General features: G+C 42.2%; 1 protein-coding gene across 2 annotated transcripts; it reads right to left on the minus strand.

Annotated features, from left to right (window-relative positions):
* Nucleotides 1-638: 638 nt before the first annotated feature.
* etv6 (ETS variant transcription factor 6) lies at nt 639-26,989 on the minus strand. Of its 2 annotated transcripts, none has more exons than XM_080050681.1 (8): nt 26,659-26,989; nt 23,470-23,596; nt 10,541-10,705; nt 7,487-7,621; nt 4,558-5,154; nt 2,232-2,374; nt 1,437-1,537; nt 639-1,263 (listed from the first exon to the last, which is right to left on the minus strand). In XM_080050681.1, the coding sequence occupies exons 1-8, from the start codon at nt 26,686-26,688 to the stop codon at nt 1,119-1,121; spliced, it is 1,443 nt and encodes a 480-aa protein (XP_079906807.1). In that variant the 5' UTR covers nt 26,689-26,989; the 3' UTR covers nt 639-1,118. The 2 variants fall into 2 exon arrangements, with proteins under 2 accessions (XP_079906807.1, XP_079906806.1); XM_080050680.1 differs by having other exon boundaries at nt 23,470-23,599.

Below are 26,989 nucleotides of genomic sequence, written 5' to 3' on the forward strand. Positions count from 1 at the left end.
TCTCCTCAATAGTTGGCCAGTATTGCCATCATGTGGAGATATGACGCATTTCACCAGTCGTCACCGATACAAGAAATACAAGAGAAAACTATAATTGAAGGTGCTGGGAGCGAAATGGTTCTTTTAGCTAACTTCTTGTCAGTGACTGCAGTGAGTAGTCCCCTCCCTCCTCCCTATGTCACCATATTAATGCACTGCGGTCTTCAAGCAGCGACTTATCTAGCGTCATCTCAGATCCATAAGTGTGATAAAACATGATTAAAAACCATCAAAACAGACAATGGGAAGGATTTTTATCTGCTCCGCCATTGTAGGCGCATAAACATTCACCCATCTGTCGCTCTCTGCGCGTGCACCGGCAGAGACTTACCCGTTTGTAGCGTTCTCTTCTGATTGGTTATTAGGTTGTGGGATCCCAGAAAAGTGTATTTACCGATTACATGCAGAGTGGGTGGATGAGAGATCTGTGTTATGAAACACACACTATATAAGTGATCACTGTATGAATATAGAGCGATTTAACACGTGTATTAACATAAATATATCGCTCACTTCACCTTTAACTATACGTTCAGGTGAATATCTTCATTTTTGAAGTACACACACTAATGGAATACAGTTTGATCAAAAATGTTTATTCCACAGTGAATACATTCCTGTCACACACACACACGCACACACACACCCAATTATCCTTTTTTTTTTTTTTTTTTTTACAAACAGCAAAATTCCGTAGTATAATGCATGTGAGGAGACGATAGAAATCAGAAAAAGTGACATAAGCACAAAGTGATTGGCTTTTGCAGTTCATTCAGAAATAAAATGGGAACACTTAAGAATGTCCTTTCAGCTCGCTCCGTCAGAGACAATCAAAACAACCAATGCTGTTGTTTCTTTTGTTGTAGTTTCTCTTTTTGCTTCAGGGGAGTGTCATCCTAAGGCAATCTGAAGAGAGGTGGGGCCTGGGCTCTCTGTTTTGGGACTGATACGAGCGAACGACCACGCGCTCCAGACGGGACCAGGATTGTTCAGGCTGCTTCTGAAAAGGCATCAGCGGCTGTAGTAGTAATAATATATAGTCATTATAGAGTCATGGACTCCGTTTCCCAGAGTTCCCTTCAGCATTCCTCTTTGATGTAGGCTTGTTCGTCTTTGATGTAAGATTGTTCGTCTTTGATGTAGGTTTGTTCCAGTATGTCGGACTCCATGTGCTCCAGTCGGTCCGTCTGTCCGTTCATTATCTCGTCTGGAGTTTTCATGAACCTGGCCAAAGAAACAAAGAAGGCAATCTCGGTCATTTATTGAAATACACTGTGTTTGTATTTTTTAATGTGTGGCCAGGAATTCACAGGAAGAATTCAACATGTGTAAATATATGTCATGAAAAGCCTGACCCATTGTTTTCTTTTAAACAATCTGTCTTTACGTAGATATACCTGAATAGAAGTCTTTGTCCCGGCTCTTTCCTGATAATGTTCAGTTTGTAGTAGTGTCTCAGTGCTCGCGACATCTTCTCGTACGTCATATTGGTTCTGTTCTGTAAAGGGGGAAAAGGGTCATTTAGAATACTAATAATAACACTACACTATCAATGGTCCTTTCTGCTAAATAAGACTTGTTTTGGTCTCAAGAGGAACTACAGTGTTTATTCTTCGTGAGATCCTCCATAAGAGCAAACCTTTCCGTTTGACATAGTAATTCAATCCCTTGTTAATATAAACCCAATGGACTTACTTGTCTGTTAATAGATATGTCACAAAACATTGTTGAAAAGTTGGAAACATTAAACCTAAACTAACTGATGTTTTGGCCACTTGGGGGCAGCACAAACAAGCTGCAAACACAACAGTCAACAGGGTTGACAAACTGAGTTCAACCCTCCACTCTGAGATGAGCAACTCTGGGTTATCGGTTTCTGAACAGTGGATCAGCGTTGGGTCAATTAACTCTGAGCGTGTTCACTCTGGGTTGAGCGTGTGCGTAAAAGCCATCGACAATGGATCCCTGATAATATGATTCACCATGGAAACAGGAGTCACGACCAAACGTTATGCGATTGGTTGGCAGATCCAGAGTGGGCAGATCCAATAGTTTTAAACTTCAACAGACACCCGCCTTCAAGTGAGTGAATGTTTGTCAATTGAGCGATCCCAGACCTTCTGTACAAATGAAATGAAGTATGATGGTCTGGTAGGACCAGGCTACAAAGGGCTCTCTGAGTGTGTGTTTACCTTGTGATTGCCCCAGAGCCTGGCCAGGCCGTTGGGGTCCATGATGCGGAAGACTTTGCTATCAGTATCCTCCCAGCGGATGTAGTTCTCGTACCTGCTGTCTGACAGGAGCTGGTAGACGTAGTCCCATAGCAGCCTGCAGTCTGCAAGGACACAACCAGGGAAACACACAGTGAGTTTACAAGAGAGGGGAATGGAATCGCTTTGACCCGTGTGTCAGAGAATACCAAAAGATACAAGCAACTAGGGCTGCAACAACGAATCGATAAAATCGATTAAAATCGATTACTAAAAGCGTTGGCAACGGATTTGGTCATCGATTCGTTGAGTTGCGCGATTAACCCATTGATGACGGCTGCTGCGCGATGCCACATTGGCTCTCCTGCCTGATGCTGCATCGCGCAGCATGATTACTTTATCTAATTTTCATGGCATTCCCAGCATAGAATGCACTGTCATTGGTTCAAATACACATGAGGTGGGTTTTGTTGATTTTTTTAAGACCACGTGACCACCCAAAAGTTGTGTGGTTTGCCGAAAATCACTTCAATCAAAAAAATAAAAAATAAAAAAATAAAACAAAATAATAAAAAAAATACGCCGGCTATGTCGGCGACGGAACAGTTAGTGGCGTTTGGTGCGCAGAATCAAGGTCTACTATAGACTACTGACGAAAATCACACAACACATTGCATCTATTTATTAACAATATTTAATAATTTTCTAATTCATCTAATTTTGACGATTTTTAGAAATATTTGTTGGTTTGCAAGCGCTAAGGGAGCATGTTTAAATAAAACCTGTGAACCTTAACTTTTAAATGTATTTTATTTCATGTTTCTATGTGCTACACAGGCTTAGATATTAAGGTTTTGGTAGACTTGACAATTCGTACTATTTTTTCAGAAAACCCTCAGGCATTAAGGACATGCATCCTAGATTGCCATAGTCATCAATGGGTTAATAAGTCACTTGTAGGCGCGGCACTGTTTACATCCAGCCGCCGACAGGTTCATGCACGCCCACAGCGAGCCTTCCGCACGTGAAGCGGTGTGGGAAAGCTATAGTGTGAGCGGCCACAGCTTGTATTTTGGTCATATCTAACACTGGACTGTAGGCCTATATAAAAGTGTTGTTCCTTTGCTGTCTTTGGGTTAAAAAAAACTCCTTCAACTCAGTATCCGTCTAGTCCAAAAAAACTCTGTCAGCTGCTGCTGCTGCTGCTGCAGACGGTGTGCAGATGGGCTCGGAGAGTCGGCATCGGCGCATCAACAGTCATTCAAAGCAGCGGCAGTAATCACACAACCGAACGGTGTAGAAAGTCCCGTCAGTTAAAAATAGTAATCCAGTTTTTAAATCCATGTTAAAATCGGAAGGATATAGAGCTAGTTAGCTTAAAAAAAGTAGCAAACATGTCAACTGTGATGTGTTCAGGCCGGCTCAGTAATATGATTGATGTGTTCAAATGCAACACAAAAAAAAAAAGATTTTGGCTTGTTTTCCCAGCAATATAAAATAGATAGTAAAGATGGAATTATGACCTGTTTAATGTCCTATCTTGAGCTATGATCATATCAGCAATTAAAGCAATAATACAAGTTCTATTTCAACAAAATAATAGAAAAGTATCAATAGTGATATCAATAAAGACTTGGATCGTTAAGGAGTCTCGAAAATGGTATCAATATCAATAAAAAGTAATGATCTCCTGTCATCTGAGAGAAATTAAGATGATTTATTTTTTTTTACCGTTAGTATTTACCGGTTAAACATCTTATCGGTTGACTGGTTTACCATGGACATCCCTTATACTGTATGTATATCATACATTGTATGTGTTTTTTTTGTGTTATCCCAGTTAGGTTTATTATACATTTTTTATCATTTAATATTACTTTTAATAGTTCCGGGACGTTGGAGCAATAAACTGGTGTTTTGACACTTCAGTCTGCACTGTGAATTTGAAGTAATGTTCAGTTTTTTAATAAAGATGCGGCATTTACAAATGTTTCTTTTTTTTTATCCGATTAATCGAAAAAATAATCGACCGATTAATTGATTATTAAAATAATCGTTAGTTGCAGCCCTACAAGCAACCAACATCCTGCTGTGTCTCTGACTCACTTTATTTCTACACACATCTCAAGATGAAATAAAGTTGAACCTAACCCGTTTTTGTCTGTCTTATTATCTCTTAAATGCAATCTCAATATTTTCTTATCTTAATTTTTTATGTATTTGTATGCCCCTGTAAAGCACTTTGAATTGCCTTGTGCCTGAACTGTGCTTTATAAATAAACTTGCCTTTCAAAGGGCTGCATCTTACCTGCTATCCGTCCGATGGGCATCTGTTGCTCTTCTGGAGGAGACACAGGCATGATGACGTGGTTCCTGTACATTGCCTCCTCCTGCTGCTGCTGTAGTTGCTGTTGAACCAGTGGTATCTGATGGTGGTGGCCGTGTCCCTTCCCCTCACGCCCGTTCTCCAGCGCCCCCTGAGTCTGGTGTGCACCACGGCCGTGCCTGAAGTCTAAGGCGGCGCCCCCTGTGCTCCTGCCCGGGCTGAGGAGCAGCGGGTTCATGATGGGGCTGGGCATGAGCTGGATGACTCGAGGAGGGCCGGCCTCCTGGCTCCCCGGGCTGCCCGGGCACGGGGCTTCCCGGGGGGTGACACAGCGGCCGTTGGGTGCGGCGGGGGACACCGACAGAGGGTACATGTCCTCGGGCAGGTGGTGGTTGCTGTCGGGCAGCTGGGAGAAGCTCTGGTGGTGGCTGTCCTCGCTGGCTGGGCGTGGCTGGTTGGACTCCGGAGGAGAGCGCCTGGTGTTGGAGAGGTGGGGCGAGCGGGAGCGGTGACGCAGCTCGATGGTTGGTGGATGCTGAGGGAGAGGCTCCGTACCACGTGGAGCCCTCCGTACCGTTTCTAGGGTTACAAGAAATATGTTTGATTAATATCTGCGGCCAAATCAAGTTTTAGTTAATGAAAATACAGCTGAAACGAATAGCCCGTTAGTTATTTGTAGTTTTTTTTTTTATTTATTATTATTCTTCCGGACAATTACACATAATACATCATTTTCTCATTGCATATTCATACATATTACTTTGTGTTATCGTCCGAAGGGAAGCAGGAGAAGCCAAAGGCTTATCGGGTCCCGCCCCCACTGCCATAAGATTCAGATACACAGATACACAGCTACTACAGTAAGAACATTTTTTTTTCTTTTTTTTTAAGAAGATTCATTCTAATACACAGATAATTTTAGGTCTCTATTTTCCTCTCTGCCTGTGACAATGCAGATATGGCCTTGTCCATTTCTTCTCTAGTAGTCTAAACACATCTGCAACAGTATTCAAAACAGTCAGTGTGTCAGTTGGAAGTTGTTGTCGAAGACAATTTGATGTTGTACTAGAAGGTGGAGGCAGACATTTTTGAAACAGTTGTTGTCAAATGACTTTGTCAATATCAATGAATATCTCCTCACAATCCATTACCTGTAAATACTGCGTTTGTGCTAAAAAAAATTATCTGGTTTAGATACACAACCTAGGCTCTGTAAACTGGTATGATTAAAACGGGTATATTAACGAAAGGGGGCCCACTGTACCTAGCAACATGCCTGTTTAAAGTGCCTAGGCTGTGTATTAACACTAGATTGTTTTTCATTGTATACATCACAGACTGGTAGCAGGTCATGAGGAGATATACACCGATTTTGAAGATGCCACTTTTAACTCCTGACTCAACAATTAATTGACTCAATTTTAAAATAATTATACATCATTTTATAATAAAAATAATATTATATGCATTATGAAAATCATTATTAGTTTGTTTATCTAGAATATCAAACATATAATCAGTGTTTCTTTGTATTTGTTTGTTCAGCACAAAGGGCAAGTTTCTGGGCGAGGATCATTTTCTGTAAAAACCATGCAGGTGTGTAAACAGTAGACATACTATATCAGCTATCAATAGCAACTGAATCAACACCTCTCTGATTAGTCTCATTCAATATTATCAGCCTAACAATGATACTGTGGTACTGGCTTGCGTTTGAATATAATCTAGGATGTCCCAACTATTCTCTCCCCTAATGTACTAAGACGTTTTCTACTTGCAACTGTCTGAAGAAACACAAAAAAACTAAAGAAATCCTAGCAATCTTTGAGTAACAAAGCATGGTATGCATTCAGCTGTATTCTCACTCAAAGCCAGTTAAAAGTTGCTTATTATGGATAGTTCACAGAATAGACCACTAGATGTCACTGTTGTCATGATGTTGTTGAGGCTTTGAATACATTGAAGAAAATGTTCTTTGGTTTGTGTTTGGAAGTAGTTTGCTATGAGTGGCACTTTGTAGATGTTATGCCTGTGAAATTCAAAAGGATTGTATGCTACCGGAGCGGTTCGTGGCGTGCTGCACTGTAGCCCATTTAAATAAAGCAGCATTTCCTTGTGGAACAGGTTTCACTGTCAACCCGGGAAGTTAGGAGTATTATTACTGTCACATTTCCTCAGATCAGAGCCAGGAACCCCTCTCTGGTATTTCACTGAACTTAATCTTTACTTCCTTGATTGTTAACATGTGTGCACTTCTGATGAAAGAGACCGACTGCTTCCTTGCACCTATTCGACCAACTAGAACTACATTTTTGTGCAAATCAACATAATTTTTTTACATTTGTGTGACAAAACCAATTCAGGATTCTGTATTCCTCAATAATCCCCACATTTAAAAGATTTATTTGCTTTGATTACATTTTGAGGAATTTTTGTATTTTTAAATCCACCCTACAAAAGTGTTAGCAGTATCTGTAAACAAAAGGAAGTTAGCTTACTTTACATGGCTACTTAGGTAAAGGGTTTAAAGTTAGCTTTAGTTAAGCTACTTAGGTAATAGATCATGGGGTTTGAAGGCATTCTTTATTTATCTAACCTTTATTTATACTCGAGAGATCAATTGAGGTGTGACCCTCATTTACATTGATGTCGCGTCAAGGAATTGAAATGGGCATTTTGAAAAATGCTGCACAATTTTATCACTTGTGGAGGAAAACAGCTTCCAAAAACATATGCATCTGAGGTTTAAAAGGTACAGTCAATTTCTACTCTTAGCACTTCCCAATATGATTTAGACAATACCATTGGATCAAGTGAAAGCCTATTGAACTAGTATCTAATTCCATAGCTGAAAATATATGAAAATGAACCGTGTGTATGAAAGTAAGAAAATGCTGTTTATGCGACCGACCTTCAAGCTTTAGGTGCTGCGTAGCGCTCTCAGGCAGCGAGTGGAAGGAGTTCCCGGGGAAGTACGCAGACGGGTAGAAGACATGGGGCTTCCTCTGCTTCAGGATGTGCTGCAGCAGCTCATACAGGACGTCCCCTGAACAGACAGAAAGGTCAGAGGTCACCACAGGGCTCACGGTAGCGTTTTAAGGCCTGCATACATTGTGACATAAACATTGGCGTCATCCACAGAATCAGGTCCCCTTTCTTCTTCTTCTCTGCTTTCCAGGGAAAGGGGAGCTTGGGCAATAATGGAAGATTCGTTGGGGGGGGGGGGAGGGGTCACAACGTTAGAGTGACACTTTCAGGACACAGTGTCACGCTAAATCTGACTTGTTTGGTAATAGAAAAACATTCCCTAGATATTCAACAGCTCAGCTGACCAGCCAGTGTGTGCAGAGGTGGCCACTGTGTTGGCTGCTTCCAGTGAGGTTTTTTTCTCTTTTTCTAAGAATATTGCTTCAACAGAGAAAATGTATCCTAATATTTAACCCCTAAAATATCTGCTTTAACCAATATATGTGCTGCATAGAATTTTTTTTTTTTCTACCTCTTTTTAGTGGAAAAATTGCCAGTCATTGCCCCCTGGAAAAAAACATCTTGCTCCAGGCATTGCTAGCTACTTAGCAGACAACATGAAGTAGATGTTGACACAAGTAAATGGGCCGTAGCTCTATATGACCCTGGTAAGTGGTTATACAGTGGTGGTGACACCAGGCACAAAGCCTGAGCAGGAATTTCACTCAATGATTAACACCTGATTGTTTTCAGTGGACAAAGCCTCTCCGTGGTTAACAAATAACCACAGGTACAGTGGACGTGATTTCAAGAGTGCCAACACACGTTACCTTTAAGGTGCTGTTTTTCTTTTATAATGCTTACTACCATAACAAGGAAATGATTCTCATAAAAGGAAAGGTGAACGCACGCACACAACCAAACAAAAACACACCCACACCTTTCAGTTCCTACTTTCTGGTCCTGTTGCATTCAGTTGCAGTGGGAAACATTCCCACTTCCTGGTGCATTTAAGTTTGCTTTGATTCTGGATCTAAACCCACAGCTACACATATTGAGATCTGCATGCAAAATAATGTGTGATTATAATAAGATTATCAATCACAAATTCAAGAAGCAGAAGAAAATGTCTTGTCATAGTGCAGTTAGTCATATCTGATGTATGAAACACCCTTCAGCTCAAAACATGTGGCGTCATGGACTTTTTGGCCGATTTGTGGAAGTGAGGTGTGGACATTCCAGTAAAAAAAAATATTATTATAAGAGCTTCCACAGAAAGAAAAATATGGCACGCAGCAGGGACTGATGGGAACTGCACCCTTACATTCCCCCAAAGGAGGAGATAGGCACGTCACAAAACAAAAGAAATGTACTCAGTTCCCTTAAAATTAGGTTTTTCGGCGATGTCACTGTCAATAGAGCCTTAAGAAAACTACCAATATCTCAATGTTATCAATAACCATCGGCTTTATCTCACGACCAAACATGTTTAGTTGCTGATAACATTTTTGCAACGGAATTATCTCAGTGCCACATAAGACAACCAAAAACAAAATAATAAAAGCTGCGATGAAGAATCCCGTTTTCTTTCCCTGGACCTCCATTCCTGGACAGGATGTGTGAACGTTTTTGGAGAGTTGAAATGGAAACATTCTGATATGACCTTGACAACAGCTGTCAGCTGGGCCACTTTCTTTGTTACTACAGATTATTCCACACATAGTTATATTATTCAAAAAGGCAGACTTCAGATCGCCTTTGATTGTAGGAAATATTTACCAAACCGGACTGGGCAACTTATAATCGCTTGCTGAAAATCAAAAACCTACACGCTGAAAAACATAAACATATAAAACATTTTTTAAACAAAAGCTAAATTAAAACCATCAATACAAATCTCATTAAAATTATGTACGCATTCAGTTTAGCTTTCATCCGTTATTCTTTTTTGTATATTTTTCAGCATTTATTTATGCCTTCATTTTTAGTCCGCTATACATTTCCAACAATTTTCTGGAAACCCCTCCACAGCCTGGCAAAAAAATTTACCTGGAGTTACTAGCCATGTTTCCCAGGCTGTGAATGCTTTCTCTATGCGTCTTATCTTTTTTATTTCACAATGCTGATCACTCATTTCATCCCCCTCTTATGACTAGCAGCATCCTGAACCCCCGCCACACAGCACTGACTTCATCCCTGGCTGATTATAGGTTGTGTCAAACAAAATCAGAAATGGATATAGAATATATATAGAAATCCTAACTTCTTTTGCTTCATTGTCATGTGCCTGGCCGCCGCTGCTGTTACCAGGGAAACAGTTGAGGTTGGTTTGTACTTCCTGATCAACCGTCTCCTACTTCCTCCCCAGCAGACTCGCGCTAGCAGCTGTCACCCTCTCACTGCAGCCTTCCCTCCTCTACTCCACATGACTTTGTTCATTTTAAAAGGCTTTAGTTTGAAATACATTCATTTTAAAACTGTTTCCATGTACAATCAAACTATAATAACCACAAAGCATTAAGACCATCAGCCGATCAAAGGCCACTGATGTGGTCGTGGATGGTTTAATTGTGTTTCACTCGTATGCGAGGACCTCAAACTATCCACTTCAAATGTAACCATAGTCCTATCACTTATTTTTATGACAGCAGGTGACACTTGTTTCCCCCTGGAATAGCAGCTATCTATATTTGCACCAATTGTTTCCCATGTTTTTTTTCTGCAACAACTCAAGAATGTTTCCATGATCTTGAAAACTGCCCCTTTCCATCCTAGCTGCTCAAATCTTGGTTTCCCATTCTGGCTCCTTTCTCCGGTTGGCCTGAAGAAACCATCTGATGCAATCAAAGAATGTGACTCATTTGTAAAAAAAAAAAAAAAAGAGAAAAGAAAAGAAAAAATCACTTTCCAGTTTTTTTTGCCAGCAGCCTGGGCTTACACCTCTCTCATATCTCCCTAGAAACTTGTTGAGGGGGTGTAAAGAAGAGAGGAGGAGTACCGGAGTGGGGGGATCGGTAGCGGAAGTCCTCCTTGGTGAGCAGCAGCAATGCTTTGCCGTTCATCTGGAAGGAGCCGCTGGTGATGGGCCGCAGGGCAAACTCTTTCTCCGACCACCGCAGCCACTGGGACACATCCTCCCTGCTCCAGAAGACTGGCTGCAGACCTGGAGGTGGAATGGGCGAAAAAAAAGTGAGTTGAGACCAGGGTTTGGTTAAAGAGGCAAACACAGGGGGAAGTAAGAAGAAAGCAGGAAAGGCAGGAAGGAGGAAGGGAGGATGATGGGGAGGGAGGAAAGGGGGAGGGTGGAGGAAGGAAGGAGGCAGAGGCAGTAAAAAGGATATTGAGGAAGTGGAGATAAAAGCCAAGAGGAGGGGAGGGGTGGGGGTGATTACGGGAACGGCAGAAGAGATAAAGAAAAAAATAGATGAAGGAGGAGGAGACAGTCAGGGAGAAAGGGAGCGGAGGTTAGAATGGAAGATGAAAAGACGATAGGGTTAAAGGGAAGAATACGGAATGAATCAAGGATAAAACAGGGAGAGGGGCGTATGTGAGAAAGACCTTGAGACAGTTATTTTATCTGCTATGATCTGTGATGTTCAGTGCTCTCTGAACTCCAGACAGACACATCAGAGGACGGACAGTTTATTAGTTTGTGTAGAAAAACGGACAAGGACACACGAAGAGGGAGAGAGAGAGAAACAGCTAAATGACATGATCTCTTTTTCCTTTCTCCCTCTCAGCACTCAGAAATGTGTGGGAACAGGCGCGTAAAAACATCTGCAGCAACAAGCAGTTAGAGGCAGCGAGGGAAGAATGGAGAAGAAAAAGAAATCCAAACCAAAGCTCAGTGTCTTCTGAGTTTTGTGAAGAATTGATTTTTATGCTATAAAAACATTTCTCACATCTGCTGTGAGCGCAGACAAAACCTTATTGGAGTCAAACCTCAGTTGGCTGAGCTAAAGCACAAACAAAAACATTCTGTTTGCAAGTAAGCTAACAGAACTGCAAAAAAGGAAACCTGACCAAATATCAAAATACATTTGGGAATGGATGTTCAATTGGATCTCATTCATGTAGGATGTTCAGAGCTAATTAGCTTATGTATCTTTGAAGCCACATCATCCTATTGCTAGTTGGACGCCAGCCCAATGGCTAAATGCTAAGGGTGATATTCTGAAGTAACTGCCACACAATTCAACAATTTTGAATTACTTTATCCTACAAAGAGTTGGATTTGATCATAGGCTTGTTCTGTACTCCAATTCTGGACTTTTTATTCACATCCAAAGCTAGCTAGCTAGCTGAATAGCAAAGAATGGACTTGGTTAAAATATAGAAAAATACACAAAAACAGTGACTACATGTTTTTCCATTTCATTTATGTTGTTTAGATACCAAGAAGTGAGCTCTCTGGCTAACTTCAAGGTAGCATCAACCACAACAGCTTTAGCTTCTGTGGACATGTATACTGTAAGTTGCAGTTCCTCTACAATACAAAACAATTTAGGTTTCGGAAAACTTCAAGCCAGGTGTTTCTTCAAACTGAGGTTTGTTTCAAACACTCAGTGCCTTTACATGCAGACTCATAATCGGGTAACTAAACGAATAAGACGTCCAACAGGACTTTTAAACTGCATGTAAACACCTTTATCCGATCTACTTCGCACACAAATCGGCACAGTAACGGACAAGAGAAGTCGGATAAGAACACCTAGATAACTCGTTCATAGTCGGCATTCTCTCTGCATGTATACAGGGATCGGACATCGCATATCGGAGTTTGCTTCTGCGCCTGCTCGAGAATCCCTGCAGAGGATTTCCGAGGATTTCACAAGGAAGTGGAAGGAGACAACGTTAAAAAAATAGTAGGGTTATTGCATAGATAGTATATACAAATATAAATATAAATAAATATTTATATATATATATAGTAATGTATATGATATAAATATATATATATATATATAAAAATTATTGCCGGAAGGGAACTGGACGTGGCTCTTAACCACTTGTTGAAACGGCTACAGCGCCACCTAGCATAGTGGAGACAGCCATGCATCAGACATTTATCCGATTACTGAAGGGCCATGTATACTCAGACAAGTAACACGGTCCTTTCGAGTGTCTAGTTCGGTATATGTCTTAATCCAATCTAGTTGTGCCATGGAAACGAGTGTCTTTGTTTCTGAAATGTTCACAGATTCTGATATAGGCCTACTTGATATTGTCTTGCATAACAGGATCTAATATCTTTTATTATTATTTAATGCTGGTTAACACATAGCCTATACAGCCACCTCATCATATCATTTTGCACTCTGGGTGTAACCGTAATCCACTGACTTACACTATGACTCAGAATCACCTCCTTCACTTTTTTACATGCAGACAAACACACACGCGCATGTATGTACGTACACACACACACACACACACACACACACACACACACACACACACACAAACAAGACTTGCAACAGAGTGAAGCTCCGATCTGAACGTCCATGACACCCACGCTGGAGCATAACTACTCCTTTCTTACATTTCACTTATCGCCTGGCCTCAAACACTTCCTCTGGGAGTCGGACAGCTGTTATCTTTGGCCGCCAATGTCACTGTCACACAAGTAATAGGAACCTTGTGCTCGCTTTCAGCTCTCCCCCCTCCCCCCCTCTCCCCCTTCCAACCGTCAAACAGAGGAAGTTTTCACAGAGAGCAATCAATATAAAATGAAACCCTGTCTAGCTCGTCAGATTCCCATTTCTTCCTTTTCCTTCTAGTCCTCTTTATAGTCAGATAGTGGCACGAGCTCTGCCGATAAGCCCGGGAAAGACCCAGGGTATCTGAAGCACAGCTCACGACCTGTCAAGCACTGACCCTCTGCTTGTCGACAGACATCCTAAGAAAGTGTCAGGGAATGGTAGAGGTGTTTCACAACTACAGGAGCTAGTGGTTGGCAGATAAGGAACCATATTTCATATCTTATTTTTTTTTAAACCAGCTTTCCTGTTTTTTTTCAAAGGGTTGGCTTCTTAGCAACATTATATCTAAGCCTCTAGTACATTTAATATACTGAATGAAAATGGGCTTGTTTTTAACAACCCATTTCCAAAGATTGATGATTAAATGTAACTTTAGGCATCAGTGGTATAATAACTGTTTTGAACTAAAAGTAAGGGTTTTACATCAAATGCGTCCCTTTTGTAGCTTCTACAAATAACTTGATTAAAGCAAACTGGACTATATGACAGCAATACATCTAGGAATTCTCCCAACAGACTCTTAATGTTGACTTTCTATCAATATTGCCTGGAGCTGCCATCTGCACCACAGGCACCAGCTGTACGCCGGTCTCTGGTGGCTGACTTGTGAGAGCGGCGAGGCCGGGCGGGCAGCAGCAGTGCAGCCCGGGGTCGCGAGGTCACTGCTGCGGTATGCTCTCTCCAGGGCCGGGGAGAGGTGCTGCTCTGCCAAAAGCCAAGAGAGAGATCCGGTCTGTCGGCCTCAGCCATCTGCACTGAGCCCAGAGGAGGAAGCAACCAGGGGAGGAGGAGGAGGAGGAGGAGGAACGGGGGCCCAAACAAACGTGTCCCACAACACACTGTGGCAGGAAGCAATCCAGCGTGGGCTCCGTGTCAGCACAGGAAACTTCCCGTGGCAAGGTTAGAGAGAGAGAGAGAGCGACGCCGGGAGCTTTATGAACAGGCAAGCGGCAAGACGGAGATGAGAGAAGGAAAGAGTGGAAACGGAAAGGAAAAAGTGATGAGAGCAGCGGTGAGAAGACGGAGGGGGAAAATGAAGGCAGATGAGCTAATATGGCAGGAACACAGGGGTAAAAACAATGATTCAAAAAGAGGAAGGAAAGGTAAGCAGGAAGGGAAACGGATACTAAGTGGGCTACTCAAATGAAGCTCAGAGTGGGACATCGTGCTCAGACACGAATTTCTGCTCCTATCACATTCTTTTGACTATTCATACCTATTCTGGAACGTTACCAAAATATGAAGTGAGGTCACCAGGACTGGGTTACTACCTACTCTTCTGCCATACTGGCACCGATCACCTGAAAGCTGTACCCTCTGATGGTCATATACAGCATTCCTAAAGTCTAAGCCCACCCCATAATGCACCTGTGAGCTCTCTGAGGCTCCTTTCCCCCATCGTCACTCCCTGCTTTGCTGGGCTCAGTGCTTCCTCCTTCCTTGTTGGAAGTGGACATGGTCAAGTAATGGCTGGTTGATCTTAGATTCAAAATTTGACCTCAATTTTAATATAAAAACGTTTTGGCTTCAAGTGTCTAAGTCCAGTCTTCGGGACGATCATGTCTCATGTCAGATGATCCAAATTCAAGATCTCAGTTCCCTGATATGACCATCAATCAGAGATGTGTAACCAAATAGCTTCATGCAAGGAAATAGGTGCATCTAAAACGCTAAATTATTAAATGCAGCCTGGTATAAAAATAGATGTTACCGGGTCCATAATTCTTGTTCATTATTTGACAGTGATCTTTACGTTTTTAAATAAATAATTGTCTCTGAAAATCACGTAACGTAATAATTTTTTTTCCTGTCTCCATTGACGTGTCCCCAGTGCTAACGTTGCTCACCGAGGTGCCAAAGCTTTGAAAGTCGAAGGTGATTCACAGAGATTTATTTGCAGCCTCGTCAATTCTGATTTCACTTTCATACCCTCAGTCACGTCCAAGTCGCCAGTTTCAGGATCTTATTTTGTATCTCATATCCGTGTGATGGAGACGGGAACTGATTCTAAACAAAACACCATGGGAAACTTTGTGTTGCAGCGCAGCCGGTGACACACAAACATCCTCTACTGACTTAGGAGGTGGAAATGAAAATGGACGGAGAAGAACGCTGATTCATTTGTACTTTCTGGTTGTTTTTATGTCAAAGAATCTGTAACAAATGTGTCGGAGGTTACAGGAAGAAAATCAATTTCAGTCTTCCTTGTCATCAGTCTCTGCATTGGTTGAACGCATCTCAGGTTTGCAGTGTGTGTGTGTGTGTGTGTGTGTGTGTGTGTGTGTGTGTGTGTGTGTGAGAGAGAGAGATTGTCCGAGTGTTTGTGTGTTAACATTGAATAAAACCCTCAAGCACGACAGCAGCAGCAACAAACCCTTGACTAAACCGTGGGCTCCTAATCCTCTCTGATGACACATAATTTTCACTCTATGGTTTCTCAGGCCCCCACTCATGCTCACAAACACACACACACACACACACACACGTTGCCAAGGAAACTCATAAGCGCTTGGGATGAATGAAGGGAAAAGGAGGATGAGATCACTGGTATCTAGTTTCGTTGTTGCGGTACAGAAGCCCTCACAGCCAGACGAGGTAATGAGGTCTGTCCTGCTGTGAAGCTTAAAGATCTCGTCCAGAATCACATTTTTAGTCCTGCATGTCTCACTCACACCCTCTACTCACAAATAAAAGCTTTTTAAAAAAGGGACCCCCACCTTTTTAAAAAGGTCCAGAGGTTTTGGGCAAAACATTGAGCCGACAGCTGTGTCCAAGCTGAGCATGGAACACCAGGCATGGTTCATTTCTTTTCTGTCCGGTTTTGATTAGAGACTGATCTCTCTGTCGCTGATCCATCTGATTGATTGGAGGTTGGGTCATGTTGCTGCTAGCTGATATCTACTAATCAAAGTCTTCTGATTAGCACATTGGCTGATGTATTGTAGCCACACATTCTACATGTGAGCAGTATAGGATCTCAGGTCCACGTGTGTGCATATTCAATAAGCTCATTTACAATGGGGCCTAATTGTAAGTTGAACGTTTCCTGTTGTTATTTTGTAGCATAACCTGTACGGTTTACCAAATGACCACTGTTCCAGTGCGTCATCCATTTCTGAGCATTTCCTTTTCTCTGCATTTGTAAAAGTGGAACAAAACTGCACACATGCTTTATATTGAGTCATACTGGAATCTGACGTCTCAGATATTGTTTTTTGTTTCCTGACGTTCAACAGTCTATAGCTGTACACATAAGAGACACAACTGATGCTCATGAAAACATTCAGACACAGTATTTCTGCTAAAAAATAGCCATTGCTACAGCAGTAAGGCTGGGACTTTGAACTCAAAGCTCCTTAGTCACTCAGTTCTTCAGTAAATGTTTGCCTTTTCTCTCCGAGCAAGAGTAGGCGGATATTGGTCTTGCTATCTCAATAAAGAAAAACGTTTTCTCTTTCTCCAGACAGAGGAGGAGAAGGAAGGAGGAGGCTGGCCCTGACCTTCTGACACCCACCCTGACTCAGGGACATGTGGGTATGAGAGCAACACGTTTCCACAGTTAATCCTTGGCTTGCACACTATTCATCACCCCGGGCTTTTTGTGTGTCTCTCTGTACATTGATTCCCTGTCAGGTGGGTGCGGCAGAGGGGGAAAAAAATCCACCTCCGCACGCACACTTTTACTTTTCACTCAGCTCCCCCCCTTCTCTCTCTCTTTCCCTCGTATTCATCCTGTACTTCCTCCACCGGCATGCACGAGCCTGTCCCCATCCAACAAATCTGGACTCCATCCAGTCAAAACAAACATAAAACAGATCATCAATCACACACTGTACTTCTTTATGGCCAGGAAGTAGCGCGACCTGTTTTTGATAGCTTGTTGTTTAGCGCGGGAGCAAGCCGGCTCTTGTAGGTTAGTTCCTGAATCCAGCGTCAACTGCCACTCTATCTTTTGTTAAGGGGCCAATTCTTTCTTTTTTTCAAATGCAGAAGCTTCAAAGGCATTTGTTAACTAAAACAGAAGGCCCGTGCTTGTCTGCAACACACACACACACACACACACACACACACACACACACACACACACACCATGCACTCTTTGTTTTCTTTCCATGTGTGGACAAAGTGAAGTCAGAAATGTGTGCAAAGCTTCAATGGCATGGTTTCTCAACCCTTTCCTCTTAAACAATGTCTCCTTGTGGACTTTCAACCTAGGTTGTCTAGGTAATACAATCTGTACAGCCTGTTAGGAGATCAACCAAAGAATGATGATTTTATCTTATCAGATTGTTTCATTTGAATCATTCTCCCCTAAACCTATACCTGAACCAGCTGAAATATGCCTTACATTTAGCTTCCCTAACCCTTCCCTACATTGGGATATATTGCTCACTGATTCTAGTCATTTATTTACACGTATTGTTTCACATTGAAAAGCTACAGGATGGTTTCAATTTAGGTTAGAGTGGAAATCCATTAAATCCTAATTTTGGAGTTCTGTCTAAATCATTGTTGGTAAAGCGTTCCAATTTTGCGGCGCTCCAACACTGCATTTCCCACAATGGCTTGTCAGTGTGATAGGGGAAGTGTGCTTGTTCTCCCTGTCACAATCCATTTACCAGTCGCAGGGAGTTCGATACAGCGTGTGCAAAATATGTAGAATGCATTTTCTGTGTGCACTGTCGGAGCTTTGCACAATGTAAAAAAGAAAATGAATCAAGAAGACTTGAGTCATCCCATCACAGATTGAAACTGAAAATGTAAGAACAGAAACACATTGACCAATATCATTCTAAATATTAATCTCATGTCTTTAGTGTGTGTTCATGATAAAAAAGAAAAACAACAAAAAGGTCAAAAATGTCACTAAAAAGAGTTGGTAAATTGTCTTCTAATGCAACTCAAGCTATTCATCACTGCAACACATTTTGACTGGAGAGACAACTAGAGGAAGACAAAACTTAAAGATAAAAATAAACTGAATCTTTCAAGCGTCTTCGTACCCTAGCAGTTAAGACACATTCCACAAGATATCCCCAGTTAGTCAGATAGTCCAGCTGCGTATATCGTTATATATCATTTCCGCAAAAAAGCACTTCTGTGAAAGGACGTTTACATACTTATGTATTATATGTAGCATGGAAATGGACTTTGATAAGACATGGATGTTGGATTATGGGAAGTGTGGTTCAATCAGAATCTCTGTCTTTTTATTCTTTTTTGCACGTTCCCCAACTTTATGAAAGTGCAATACAATAAATGTTTCCGGCTGTTGGCTTGTCGATTAAGTTAACGTTTGTGTAGGTGGTCTGCTAAATATCCAGCCATTCTACTTTCCTTTCTCACACCGGAGATATACAACACATCACCTTGTGTGTGGCAGTAAAGACCAAGTGTACTGTATGTATATAGAGGCACAGGGAAAGGATTTTATTTATTGGTTATTTATTCAGAGGAAGTGCATTTGTGCCTTTATGACTATTCCTATTAAAAGCGTGTGTGTTCATTTTGACGTTTAGGGTGAAGCTCTAACCCCCCCCCCCCACCCCAGAAACGCCATGTGGAGTGTGTAGCCAACAGGAAGAGAAGGGGGCTGCGCTCAGCTCACTCGCTGGCATGTGAGAACAGTTTCCCTTTCAGAGGAGAAAAGAGGGCCAGTTAAAACACACACACACACACACTCACACTGACAAACACACAGACAGACACACACACACACACACACACACACACACACACCCCAACAACAACAACAACATTTATTCAGGAAGCGCCGTCTGCCCACTCAGGAAATTCCTGAGGACAAGAGCTGCTTCCAGGGGCAGGAAATTTCCCCTCAAAAAGACCAAACACACACGCACACACACACACACACACACACACACACTTTACAACACCAATTCCCCCACACAGTAAAATGGGTAATATACCACAAGGAGAGAGAAAGAGAAAGACCAAAGGAAGCCGGTGAGGGGGTTTGTTGTCATGTACGGTAACAAACACACACACACACAGTATACACCTACACTACCTCTGGCAAGCTTTCGCACAAAAGACACAAGATTCACTCACACTCGTCCACCCACTCATACAAGCATGCATAGTGCAAACCCAGCTGTGAGCGCACACATACACACACACGCGCACACCAAGGAAACCAGCCAGTCTTGTTTCCATGGACATCGATTGTTTTGTTCCTTTAATCATTCAGCAAGATAATTTTACTCTTGCAGCTTCTGCTATTTGTACATCATGCCCGTTTATTGTATAAAAAGAATACTGGAATCCCTTTTGTTTTATAGATTGAAATCATTGTGAGCTCACTGTTGCGTTATGTGCTGAGTATGTGGGCCCCACATTGAGCGATGTCGCCTGGATTGCCACTGAATTAAAGCCCAACATATCCAGTTGGTCATGTTAACGTCAGCACTGCTTTGTTTGTTGTTGAGTGGTGAAAACCCTCCCAGGTATTTTAGTACTCGTCTCCACACAGAGAAACAAACAAATCATCACGGGTGGTTGACAGCACTAGCTGTTTACAGCGGTACTTCTGTCTACTCCCATATCAATGCTGCTGGGTGATGCCTTTAATGACCTGTTTCATGCCTTTTCTTTTAAAGCTACACATGTGTAATTCATGTGTTGTAGTGTGGCTCTATCAATCTTCGTAAACGCCATTTAAGCGATAAGTCCAAGCATATAGTTGAGGTGTGCCACAATAAAACTATGAAGTCCATGCTCTTTGATCAAATCACACTCAGATTCAAAAACACAAAATGTAACATGGTAACAACACAAAAAGAAAAAAATAGATACAGTAATAGTTCGACATTTTGCATAATATGCTACGTTGCTTTTTCTTGCGTAGAGTTAAACAAAAGATCAACGCCACTCCCAATTATGTAAAGTAGTAGGTAAGTCAATGTAAATATGGAGGTACAGCAGGGAGGTAGTTAGCTTAGCTTAGCTTAGCATAAAGACTCGTAGCAGGTGGGACAGCTAGCATTGCTCCTTGATATGAATCAATAATATGTTATATTATGTTTGTTTTATTTGAACAGAAAATGTGCATTGATTTGTAAATAGCACAAGTTCTGGTTGTAAGGTGTGGGTTATTTATGTGCTACACTGTTTCTTAGCAGGGTGCAGTGACTTCTTGAAGTCTTGTTGTCACCGTGAGGTTGCCAGGTAACAAGAGCAGACTCCAGAAAGTCACTATAAAAAACAAGATATCACACGGCGATTAGTGGCCTTTAGAAGTGCTGGTAGGTTTCCGTTATCTATGGGCACAGCATTTACAAAATAACATTACTTTACACAGCGTGATGCAAGTACGTAAATACAGTATGTTTATAATATATCTATGCATTTACTTTACCATAGATATGGCGCATCTTAGGAACAAAAGGTTCCATTGCAGTGGCTACAACTCATCTCTTATACTGCACTTGGTGAGACTTTTACTGCACAAGCTCAAAAGGAGTTTATATTGAACTTTTTTTTTTCAAAATGAATGAAGAGAACTATTTCAATTATTGCATTGGAGATTCAGTCTTTCACATAACAACCCACAAGACGTTAATTCAAATGTATTTTCCTGAGCTTTGGGTTTGTAGTGTGTTCCGGCGCTGTCTGACAGAAAGGGTTAACATGGAGCCTGGCTGGAAGCATTCTTTAGTGTGAGGAGCAGGCTGCAACTCTCCCCGATCTAATCCACTTCCTCCCCAGGAAATGGAGAAGGCGGATTTCTGCCCACACTGCAATTTCCTCCCTCATTCTTTTTCTTTCTGTCTTTTTTTCTGTCTTTTTTTCTCTCCTTCCCCCCCCCCTTCCATCATCCCCTCCTCCTCCTGCTGCTCTCTCTCTCTCTCCCCCTACTCGGCACAGCAGTCCCTCAGAGTGTGGGGGTTAATGGACAGCTTGTTTTCCAGCACGCGTGTGTTTAGATAGGCAGAGGGAGAGAAAAGGACGAGCAGAGGTGTTTTAGACAAAGACATGTTGCTGTCTGTCTGAGGGAGGAGATTGGGCCCCCAACCAACAGCAGCCATAAAGCAAACACTGAAGAGAAAGAGAGGGAAGGGAAGAGAAGAGGAGAGGAGAGGGGAAAAAAATGGAGACATTCTCCTGACCTGCAGATGTGTGAGAGTCAAGTCTGAGTGAGGGAAGTGTGTTTGAAATCTGATGCAAACAAGGTAGGACTTCCACATGTCTGCGGATGTGAAGTGACCCGTCGCTTTCAGTCGACAGGAAACCCTACGCGGACCTGTTGAGCGTTCTTCCTTTTTTTCTGCAACAATGCAAAAGAGGAAGTGGGCTGAGGGAGCTTCCTGTGCGTCTCATCCAGCACCAAGCCGGGGCCCATGGCAGCCCCATGCAATAACCCTGAACTTCACACTTGCTCCAAATAAATAAATAAATAAAACGTGGTTAAATATTGACGGACGCATGGACAAAGCGGCCCGCGGGGGTTTACTCTTTGAACCAAGCGGCGCCTATCTCTTGGCACGGCTCCAGCCCCGCCTGTTCCAACCATTGGTTGAGCAACAGTGAGCCCACGCAACCCGACTGGAGCCAAGAAAGGCCCCAGGAAGGACACAGGGTTGTTTCATTTCAAATCATCTTTTCCTTCTCTGTCTCACCTGCAGAATGGTGTTCTCCTAATTGCTTCCTCTATATCGTTTCAATGAACACACAAGAGTTCAGGTAAATCTAAGAGACATACAATTGGTTTTTTCCTCAGTCTTACGCAAAGTGGATGAGGTGTCCTTGTTGTGTCTCTACCATACACATGGTTTGCTCCGTTTCAAACTCCACAAGTCTAAAAAAGAATCCATATTGCAAAAACCGGCCCAGGCCCCAGAGTACATATAATATGGGCCCCTTGTTCACCAGACAACAATATTTATCTAAATATTTGCCAACAGGAGTTACTTTTAGCCAGCACAAGGCAAGCTACTGATCATTACACACAGTATCAGCAATATCCCTTGGCCTACTGTATTGAGCAAAAGCAGCAGTTCATGGGTTATGAAATTTGACTTTTCCTTGGAAGAGGAAGAATGCGTCACATTTCTTCTTTGAAAAGTCAAGTAGCCTTTTCTTGAAGAAATGTTATTTAAGACGGACAATTTCAGCAGCCTGCGTCAGTAACACTCTTTCTGAAAGATGACGACCTTTTTGAATTGACAACAAAACCCGAGATCACCAGAGAAGCACATAAATTCAGACCGAATTCTATTCAAAAATGACAAATTTCACTGCCTTTACTTTTCCAGTCATTCAGTAATTCTTAAAGCATGGGCCAGTGCATTCTAGGGGGTCCAAGGACGCCTCTAATACAACACTCGAAATGTATAACCAAGTAAAAATCTTGTATTTTAAATGCAATAGGTTAAAAAATGAGGCAAAAAACATGCAATAGATTAATACTGTATAGACAAGAGTCCAACCCTTCAACTCTTTCTTTTATCTACCAGTTAGTTTTCCCTTCTTCTTCTTTTTCTATCATTCCCAGCCTGTGTGCTCCGCTCCACATTATCTGTACCTGACTGCTGTGTAACTCTTGGTTATTCCAGAGCAGTTAGCTGTGTCAGTTCTGGCCCAGTGCAGTCTGGTACGGTTCAGGTGTCTGACCCCAGATCTGCCTTAACGCCTCCAAGCTGAGTGGTCCAGCGGGAACGGTTAATGAGGCGTGCCTGTTGTCATGATTGGATGCGATGGGTTTTAACTATTTAAAGTGAAACCTGGCAACGTTTTTATTTATTCATTTTCAGACTCGGATGCAACTGCCAACAGCTTCCTGTTTGCTGTTCTACAGTCTTTGACACCGCCATCCTACGGAAGCTAAGAACTGGATCTACAGGGAAAGTCCAGGGAAGATGCCACAGACAGATGTCACCACCTGTCCTATACGGTTCCATTGACAGGTGATTTCTGGGATTAGACAAATACAACTCTGACTTCCCTGTTTACCACTTCAACCAAGCAGAAACATATACAGTGCAAGGTACTAAAAACACTGACAAACATTAATCTGTCTTTTTCGAATATCTGACTGATCTCTCTCTCTGTTGTGTGTGTGCATGTGTGTGTGAGTGATTTAGAGAGAGTGTGTGTGTTTGAGTGAATGAGAGTGTGTGTGTGTGTGTGTGTGTGTGTGACTCACGCAGGTGCGCAGGCAGCCTGGCAGGCTCGTCCTCCATTCGGCTGGCTGGCCTGGCGGCGGGAGCATGGACGGGGGAGGAAGTGGAGTTTGGCAGCGGGTTCGCGGAAGGACTGAAAGAGCTCCTCTCCTGCTATGAATAGACACAGAGACACAAAGCATGGCTCACACACAGCTCCACACAACACACCGGCCCTCAACCCAAACAGACCCACCTCAATTCCCCCTCTCCTCTCCTCTCCTCACCTCAACGCGCACACACAGAATCGGCTAGCCTCTGTCTCATCTCAGTTAACAAGAGAGAAGTATCAAAATAGCCAGAATAGCGTACATGCTGTGGCACATGTGTTGTCCAAAAACTAACCAGTGTGAGGTTTGCAAAGATGGCGATAGCTTCTTAAGATGCATCAGGGGCTCAGAAACAACGCAGCTGGATTTTCATCCTCAATCATTTGCTGAGTTTGAGGTGACAAAATTCTAAATTTACAAACCAAATAAAAATGGAACCTATCAAGTGTATAATATTTTACTTGTTTAAAATCACCTAATTGTTTCAGGCTTAACTGGCACTATCTTTGCAGGAAACACATTTGGTGACAGCAAACACTAAAAAGTCCAAACTTAATTACTCTTACTGATATAACTCTGTTTGTTTAAAAAATTCAATTGGTCTCTAAAATGTAAATAATTTTAGCTTGAAAAGCCTAAATGTACAATTATTTTTGTTGTTAACTTTCTGTTGATTTAAAAAAGGTGCTACAAGGAAATGTTCAATATTTCTAAAAATAAATATTGTCTAATTTTTCCTCTGATGATCATAAATGAGATGTAACAGCAAACGAGACCATCAGTGCAAAGAATGCTATTTGTATATAGTTGTTCTTAATGCCTTTGTCATGGGTACGCTCACCCAGGAGCTAAAGCTGGTCCAAAGGGGGTGCAAGAATGAACACAAACCGAAAGTTCCACGGAGCACCTTTAAAGACTAAATCAGCCGTTAGTTGCAGCCTTAGAATAAAAACACAAGTGAGTGAGATTGACCCATATGGATGTGGAATATTGATCTACAAAAATGGATCACTTTTGATGAAATGGGCCAGATGTTTTGGTTTCAGGGTGCAAAAGCTTGGCACTCCTGTTTAAACAATGTGAGACATTGATTTTGTGCATCCTCTTTCCCTAATGAGTCACTACATGCCAGTTGTATGAATCAGCAGCAACAACAACAACAACTAGAAGTTATTAAAGTACTTTGTAAATTCCTGTTTCCTTTGGCACAGAAACACCTGGAGCCGCGCCAGTTACTTTGCATCTCCAGGCACACACCAAACCGCACGATCAGCACGTCTGAACTGAGGAGGCTACACAAGTGAGTGGGATGTAGACTGTAAAAAGACTAAAGCATTGAAGCAATTATTCAGAAAAATGATAAGCTTTTGTGAGCTGCAGCCCTTCTCAGGAACAGTCTTGACTCCCTTGCTCTGCTACTGTTCAGCACACCTACTGCATCTAAGTTAAGGTGTGAGGTTTTCCAGTTTGTGGCCATTGTATGTTGATTGGTTTCCTTTTCTGCAAATGAGGGCAGAGCATGAAGCCAGCCACCTCTAGTTTCTCGGAGGAAATGGAGGTTTTTGTAGCTTTTTGCCATTTCTCCCTTCCAGTTTAGGCCTGCTGTCACCAACCAGCCACATCCACTCTGAGACCGGCACACCAACCGTGCGCACCGGGGGAATTTCCTGTGGAAGCCAAGCAATAATCTTTAAAGTCTGGCTTTATTTACTCCTGCTTGCCCTTCACCTTTTAATACAAAATGCTGTTGTCCAGAAAAAGCTCAGGTTGGTGGCAAAGGGCTGGGGGCATTTGGGACATAGCATGTGCTTAAGACAGTGCCAAAGTGATTTGTGACATAACTTGGCTGCAGTATAAGGTGGGGGGGGGGGGGGGGGGGGTTTGTTTCCAGAGACGGTTGTGTTGGTAAACTTCTCAGAGTGAACGGCAAGTGACATCAGCATCAGAAGAGAGAAGGAATCTCTCATAAACACAACACTGCAGCCTACTACTACACTTTCTGTCATTTTTTTTAATTTATTTTTTTATCACAAATAATATTTATCTAAAGTTTCTCCTAAGGCTGCAACTAAACATCACATCAATGATGAACCATTGAGAGCCTGAGGTGAAATCTTCAAGTTCAAATATCTAGTTGTCTGACAGACAGTCCAAAACCCAAAGACATTCATTAAAACACAAGATTGACGTCAAAAAAAGAGAAGCCGGAACTAGTGAATATTTGCCAGATTTCACAATAGAAATAGTAATTAATCGATTATAAAAATTATCCCAGATTAATCAGCAAAATTTTCATCTTGAGTCCCTATAGTGCAAGTCTCCTCATTTAATAAGGAAGGCTGCAACAAACAATTTCCCTCATCAATAAATGTAGTAATTTTGAATAGAATTGTGTTATCATAAAATAGTGAAAAAGACTGATAGTCCAAGGGGATGCCTTCAAATTTCTTGTTTCATCTGATTCACAGCCCAAATATCTAAAATATTATCCTTTACAAGAAACTGAAATTGGTACTTTTTCTCAACAAATGCCATTGAATGGCTTGTAAAAAATTGTCAATTTTAGCATAACATGTAGGCCTATGTGGTCACTTAATTGAATGGCAGCAGCCTGCTGTGTTTGTCAGTGGCAGTGCTCCTATCATATTACAGTAGTCTATTCCTTATGTTGAGCAGCTCCTCTCCACCCCCCTTGTTGTGAGTCAGAATCCCCCTATGGAAGCTTTTCTTACCGGTGCTCCGTGTCCCTCTCACGTTTACGACTGTGTAAAGTCTGAGGTAGCAACATGTATATAGTAGGCTACACCGTCTGTTTTTTGCGGCGGAGAGTTGACGTTTTGCGTGTCGCAGACAGTCACGACCTCATTGCCCGCGCGCGACGGCGAGTGGAGGCGAACTACAAAGCGTGGAGCCGCGAGCAACAGATGACTAGCAAAACAAACGCTCCTCCGCTCCACGGCGCTACAGAGAGAGCTCCTGAGCTAAGGGTCCGTGCGCATTGTAAAGAAATATATGTTTACCAGCAGCACTGTGAGGGACTTATCAAAAAGCAAACAAAAAAGTGCAAAGTGTAGGCTGTAGGAAAACAAAGAGCTGGAGAAAACGAGCCGACTGTGTTATTACCTTGTTCGCAGCGGAGGAGGATTCAGACATTGTCTCCCGTCAACTTCTCTCCGTCTCCTTCCACTTTTCCGTTGTGCCCTCTTCTTCTTTATCTCCCGTTTCTTCCCTATAGAAACCCACGCAGCGGCAGAGCGGCAGCCCCACTGCTCGGCTTGTTGTTGTGGGAGAAGTTGTTTTTTTCTCATGTAGTAGCCATGTAGCGCTTTATTTTTTTTATCTGCAGTCCGGGTTCATTGCGCGGCTGTCGGTGCAAAAACTTCTTTTGTCTGCGTGTGTTTTCCCTTCATATGTCGGCAGCGTGCTGGTTAATAATCCCTTCCTGGAAGAGAGA

This window comes from Ammodytes marinus (genome assembly GCF_949987685.1).
Source record: "Ammodytes marinus genome assembly, chromosome: 22".
In the NCBI taxonomy this organism is placed as follows: domain Eukaryota; kingdom Metazoa; phylum Chordata; class Actinopteri; order Uranoscopiformes; family Ammodytidae; genus Ammodytes; species Ammodytes marinus.

Coding starts and splice junctions, on each gene's coding strand:
- etv6 (XM_080050680.1), bottom strand. CDS start 26,688: ATGTCTGAATCCTCCTCCGCTGCGAACAAG. Junction 10,706..23,469: donor CAGGCTGCCTGCGCACCTGC/GTGAGTCACACA, acceptor TTCCACCTCCAG/GTCTGCAGCCAGTCTTCTGG. Junction 2,375..4,557: donor GCCCATCGGACGGATAGCAG/GTAAGATGCAGC, acceptor GTGTCCTTGCAG/ACTGCAGGCTGCTATGGGAC.